Source organism: Platichthys flesus, chromosome 19 (assembly GCF_949316205.1).
Source record: "Platichthys flesus chromosome 19, fPlaFle2.1, whole genome shotgun sequence".
In the NCBI taxonomy this organism is placed as follows: Eukaryota; Metazoa; Chordata; class Actinopteri; order Pleuronectiformes; family Pleuronectidae; genus Platichthys; species Platichthys flesus.
Genome location: NC_084963.1, coordinates 13,736,100 through 13,742,099, shown reverse-complemented (window position 1 = coordinate 13,742,099; position 6,000 = coordinate 13,736,100). Strand labels below are relative to the sequence as shown.

Genomic DNA, 6,000 nt, shown 5'->3' with positions numbered 1-6,000 from the left:
GATGTTGCCACAAGCGGTTTCCGTTCATGATTAACTTTGTGTTGCTGTGTATGAGCATCGCCGTCCTCACAGAATCTAACACCCAGTCTATATAAGAGGATTATGAGAGGCTCACTGTGCAGGCGAGGCAGTTTGCAGATGATCAGAATCCGCTGATCTCCCCCGATCCCGTTTTATACTAAACATTTAGATTCTCATCTCTAACGTAATTCCATTTCTTTGAAAAAGTCCAGAGACCAGACTTCTCCAATGGCACTCCCTGTAGTAATGTCCTCACTGTCAAACGGTGTCTCTCACTTTTTTGCCACTGGACACTTTGTCCTCCATCTGTGATGCTCGACATGTGATCCATGATATTGTAGCTGTGCAGTTCACATGTGGTGCTATCTGCTCCTAAAATACCAGATTGTGTATGTCGTGTTTTCATTTTTCCCAATATCATAAAGACTTTCATGTGATCACAGGTCATCTTCGGTGAAGTATAACCAGAACCTTATCCCTAACCTTAACCATGTTCTCACCATCAGGTCTCTGGCATGATGCATTCCATAGCACCTGACTCTAACCATCACAAATCAATTACCAAAGGCAAGTCTTAACCCTCAAATAGCCAATTGGAAGTGGATTAGAAGGTGAGAACAAGCCAAAATACCATCACACACACACACACACACACACACAAACACACACAGACACACACACACACAAACACACACAGACACACGCACACACACACAGACACACACACACAAACAGCATGTACGTAGCCTCACCACCACTTATCTTTCTTTCTTTCTCTCTTTCCCTCTCTCTCTCTCCTGAAGTCATTGCTGTGCAGTGTGTGCAGCCTCCCTATCCCCCCCCCCCTCTCTCTCTCTCTCTCTCGGTCTCTCTCTCTCTCAGTGTGGCGCTGGAGCAGGAGGAGCGCGGCTGTGCGGATCCACACTTCAGGATCACTGGCTCTCCGGGGCGGTAGAGAGTCCACGACCGCTCAGGTTGACTCCAAGTACTCTCAGTCCCTCGCTGCTCCATGGACGCACCGGCAGCCTCCACACCATGCACCTCTGAACGCTCACAAACGCCGTCTGTTGTTTAGCCTGAGCGGCGGGAGAGAGGGGAAAAGTCTGCTGGATCACTTTCTATATTCTCCGTGGAGGTGAGCCGAGCGTAAAAGGGATTTTTTTCGTCTCCTCCTCCTCCTCCTCCTCCTCTTCTTCTTTTCTTTTTCGCCTCTCGCAGTCCCCTGACTTTTTATTTTTTCCCCCTGGAAAGGAAGCGGTGCTGTTTGCCCCGGGTCTACCTGCTCGCACAGCACCCATGAATTCAGATAAAAATGTGTACCTCGGCAGAGACAAAGGCATCATGCGGAAGAGAGCCCTGCTCCTTCGGAAAGGTTGCAGCTTCGAGATTACCAGGTAGGTCCTGTTCCTTTTTGTCTGGGACATGAGGGGCGATGTAGAAAAATGGCCAGACCATCCCACAGAGACTGCTCTCTCCTGCAGGGAAGTGGCACTTTACACGAGGACGAGACGAGAATGGGTTTATTTTGGTCATCTGTCACCTTGTGCAGGGGCTGGTGATCGATCCAGTGCGCATTCGGATCAGAGGGATGCCCCCAAACAAATAGTGTATCCAAAGTAGGATTTATCAGGCGAGCGGCTTTTTCTTCCCTCCTCTTTGTCCAAAACCAAACATCCTGATGCCCTTTGTTCATCTTATCATTTTGTCAAATCTCCACACCGCGCGGTTACATGCCCGTTCAGGCCGTGTGTGTGTGTGTGGGGGGACGCGTTACGCACGGATACGTGTCGTCTGCACCTGACTCCGCAGTGTTGACAGTACCGCTTTCGTGGCGGGACGCTGTCAATCACCCTGTTATTGCCAAAATCAGATGTTGATTGGGCCGCAACTGCAACCCCCCCGGGCCCCGGTGCTGTCCAATCTTGCGCCACACAGGGGGCGCACGGAACATGCACCTTTTAATTTACCCGCCGCTCCTAAAAATAGCTTACAGCAGACTGAGGGATCGGATCACCTGCTGCAGTCTGAGGTACCGCTGTACACCTGTATCACACGCGTGCGCGCGCACACACACACACACACACACACTCTCAGACACACACGACTCATGACTTTAGAGGACATTACATTGGCTTACATTGATTCCCTTTGGGCTTACTCAAAACCTTAACCTAGCTGCTACTTGCCTAACCCTAAACCTAACCTAAACTTAACCCTAACCTAAGTCTTAACCTTAACTCAACCTTACCTTATGAGCAGTTCTCGTTGGTATAGTAATATCTCCGCCTCCTTAAACCTTAACCTTAAACTTAAACTAACCTAAACCTTGAACTAAACCTAAACTTAGCCTAACCTGAATGTGTTTGTCCCCACAAGGAAGTCCAAATAATGTGGCTGTGTGAACAGATTTAGGACTTTTTATTGAATTTCGTTCATTGTGGCCAGCCTAACCAAAACCGTATCCATCCTTAACTATAACCACGATACCCATATTACCACCATCAACCAGGACCTCAGACATCACATCTTGCCTTCTTGGCAGATAGACTTCAGCTCATACGACCTCTCTGAATGGCGCAACTGTTTTTTGTCAAACCTGAGATACATGGCCTCCTGTGGTCCTGGACGACGCCACAGACAGTGGGAAGGTCTGAACCTGTTCCGCTCTTTGTGTGGTCTATTCCCAGACTATTTGTGTGCTGAGTGTGTGTGTGTGTGTGTGTGTTTGTTTGTGTGTGTGTGTGACTGCACTGTGGTTTGGAGAAGTAAATATTTGGTTTCCCTCTCAATGATGTCATACCAGCTCCTTAACATAATCACTCATTGTCCACAACACACCCTGGTGATCAGGAACTAGCTTTAGAGCATCATCTTAATCCTCAGAGGTGCTCGAATTAAACCTGCATCATTTTCACAATAAATCAACCTGCCCATTACTTTCTCAATAATTTTTTTTTTTTTCAGTTTTCATTGTCAGATGAACATCGTTTTGTGACCTTTCTAGGTAAAATTTGAGCTCAAGTGTAAAAATGACCCGACTGGGACATAACCAGATTTAAGTTTAGATAAATAATCAATCAAAAATATAACATAGCAACAATAACACGATTGAAATAACCCATTGGTGCTGTTTAAAGGTAATCTAGATATTGACTAAATAAACAAATTACCTTTAATGAGTAAATACATAATTACCTTGCCAAGGAGGATGTATTCATCTGCGTTTGTATCTCTGTACATTTTATTATATTATGCAACAACTGCCGGACGGATTAGCATGGAACCTGGAGGAAGGATGATGTATGAGTCAGGGAAGAGCTCATTAAATACAGGTGCAGGTCTGGTTTGTGAAATCGGGCACTTTTCAACATTTTCCCTGATTCCTCAGAGACTAATTTATGGATCTTGAAGAAAGATAAAAGTCGGGCATGTTAAGGGGAATGTTCTTTATTTTGTGTGTGCACTTTGGTGCAGTTCCAAAGGAAAGTGTGAATCAATTGAATTCTAACCTTCATAAGTTGACTGTCTCTACTGAGTGCCTTTCTGGTTGTATTAAATTGACCACAAAATAAAACCAGGGAAACATTGAATATTGACTCATTTGAGAGCATGAAACCTCTTTTTGTTAAACGAATCAATGTTGAAAAGAGCAGTTTAATTTCCGTTCAATCAACTAATCATTGCTGCTCTAGTTTTCCCAAGACTATTCTGCCCCCCCCCCCCCCCCCCCCCCACACACACACAAACACACACACACTCCTCCCACCTCCATGCTTCTAATTTCCTGCTTTCTGGGGAGGTGTGCAAATGCATCTCGCTTCATCGCTCCATTAGCTGATAACTTTGTCCAGCATGTGTGTGTGTGTGTGTGTGTGTGTGTGTGGATGTGATGGTGAGACGTGTGTGTGTGTGTGTTAGAGAACTCAACTGCCAAAGTCTGCCTCTATCCAAATATACGTGTTTACTGTATTCAGGTTGAGAGTTGTGCCAAGCTCAAATTACACATCCCTTCTAATTTGCTTGATTCTCCCACATGGTGTCGTAGAGTGCAGGGGGTTGCTGCCTCTCGGTTTGCCGTGGGCCCCCGTCACAGCGTATGACTACGACTTCCTGGCAGACTGTCTCTCAGACAGCAGCAGTTTAACAGACAATCAATCAGAGCAGGGCCCGAAGTGCTACTGCATGGGGAAATAGATTCTCCCCCGTACTGAGGGGATGTGAAAGACACTCAAGTAAAGGGCTGCTGCTGCTGCTCAGGAGTGTGTGTATAATTCATTGTGCTGCAGTGACGCACAGCCATACAGACCCAACACATCTGAACGGCTTCATGTGGACACGCACGCACATATGTTAGAAATCTGCTTTCACATGCATATTAACACTCGCACACACTCTCGGGCTGAACGGTTCCCATATGCATGTCGAAGTGTGACGTGAGGTAGTTTCTGCCTCGACGTTGATCGGCCCTTTTTTGCTTCTCCGGGCTACAGACATCACAACATATAAAAGAACTCTCTATGTCCAACTATATAAGCTTTACCTCCGCAAAGGAGGTTATGTTAACACCCCTGTCCTGGTTGTTTGTTGGTTATTTTGTTTGTAAGCAAGATTCTGTAAGAACTACTGAACGGATTACCATCAATCTTGGTGGAAGGACGCTGCAAGTCTCCTTTTCTTTAACTTAATGTTTTTTAACATTACGATGGTGCGTAATTTGGTGCAGTTTGATTGTGTGTAAGGGGAATGTTGGGCATTGACTGAGGCATGTGCTCTATTGAGTGACTTTCTTGTGAAATATTCAATCTTTACTTTCTCTTTATTTAGCCCTTTTAACAAATCTTAAACCATATGCTTCGTCAACAGTGCTCGTAATGATTTTAGATGTATTGTTTTGATACATCCAGTTTGTCTCGGCGGAGTTATGAGCTCTACCCAGTGCCATTCTACCTGGATCATTGGTTAACCTGGTGATTACTGTCGTCATTCATTTTTTGTCCTACAAATTATTAGAAAACAGATGAAAAGATAAATTGCAACACCTCAAGAAACTCTCCACCAAAAACTTTAATCCACTGGTTAAAGATTATTTAAGAAGATTATTTCAAAGTCTTTGGGAAAAGATATTTGTGTGAAGCTATCATGATCTGTGCTGAGGCCCAGAAGCTACTCTGCTCTGAGATAAACACATCACATTACATTATTATTTCTCGGGCTCTGTTTTGGACACGGTCCCCTTGTGACTAAGCCTTATCTAACAAAGTCAGCGGGCTGCCAGCTGGTGGATAATCTGTCTGACAGCAGTGGCCAGAGAGTTCCAGGTGGAAGCAGAAAAGTTAATCGGACGACTGGGGCCAATTGTTCGGCCATTTTTCCTCTGGAATGCTGGTCGCAGGTTTTTGGAAGGTGAAGGTGCCTGCATGTTGGTTCACGATTTGTAGTTTCTATATCTGTAATATATATGTAACGTGTATGTTGTGTGTGTGTATGTGTGTGCATGGTAGTTACCTCTTCTGGACCTTTCTAGCACAGACACTTGTTGGGACCAGTGACAAATCTCATGGGGGCCAAAGCCTGGTCCTGATGAGACAAATCCTTAATTCACAGGTCCCTGGTTAAGGTTAGCGGTAAGATTGGAATTGTGGTTTGGTTCACATTGGGTTTAAGGCAAATTCATTGTTTCCACGTCTGCCAGTGCGTAATGGTCCTCGTGACCAAGTAATCCACATATGCTGACGTCCATGTGCAGCCCAAAATTTGTGTCCTCGCTGACTGTACGCATTGACTGCATATGCTCCATGTAGAATGTATCCACTGACTAGAATGTGATGGGATGTGAGATCACTTACGCATTCCTGGAACACTTGACCGAGGCTGACCCTCATTTTACTACAACCGGAACCCTGGTCATGTACGTGTGACTGTCACAAGTGCATGAATTGGTCATAGTTAAGGTTAGGGATAAGGGTTTTTGTTATGCTG

The 6,000-nt window shown here is 45.2% G+C and overlaps 1 protein-coding gene across 5 annotated transcripts in view; it reads left to right on the top strand.

Moving 5' to 3' along the window:
* The first annotated feature begins 925 nt into the window (after positions 1 to 925).
* Positions 926 to 6,000, top strand: part of garnl3 (GTPase activating Rap/RanGAP domain like 3) — a 62,009-nt gene continuing 56,934 nt past the window's right edge. For 4 of the 5 annotated variants that reach the window (XM_062412922.1, XM_062412918.1, XM_062412920.1 and 1 more), the window contains exons 1-2: positions 928 to 1,156; positions 1,273 to 1,415. In XM_062412922.1, the coding sequence (XP_062268906.1) occupies positions 1,318 to 1,415 (98 nt within the window). In that variant the 5' untranslated portion in view covers positions 928 to 1,156; positions 1,273 to 1,317. Of the gene's footprint in view, positions 1,157 to 1,272; positions 1,416 to 6,000 lie in introns of all 5 variants that reach the window. The other variant, XM_062412921.1, reaches the window with a different exon arrangement.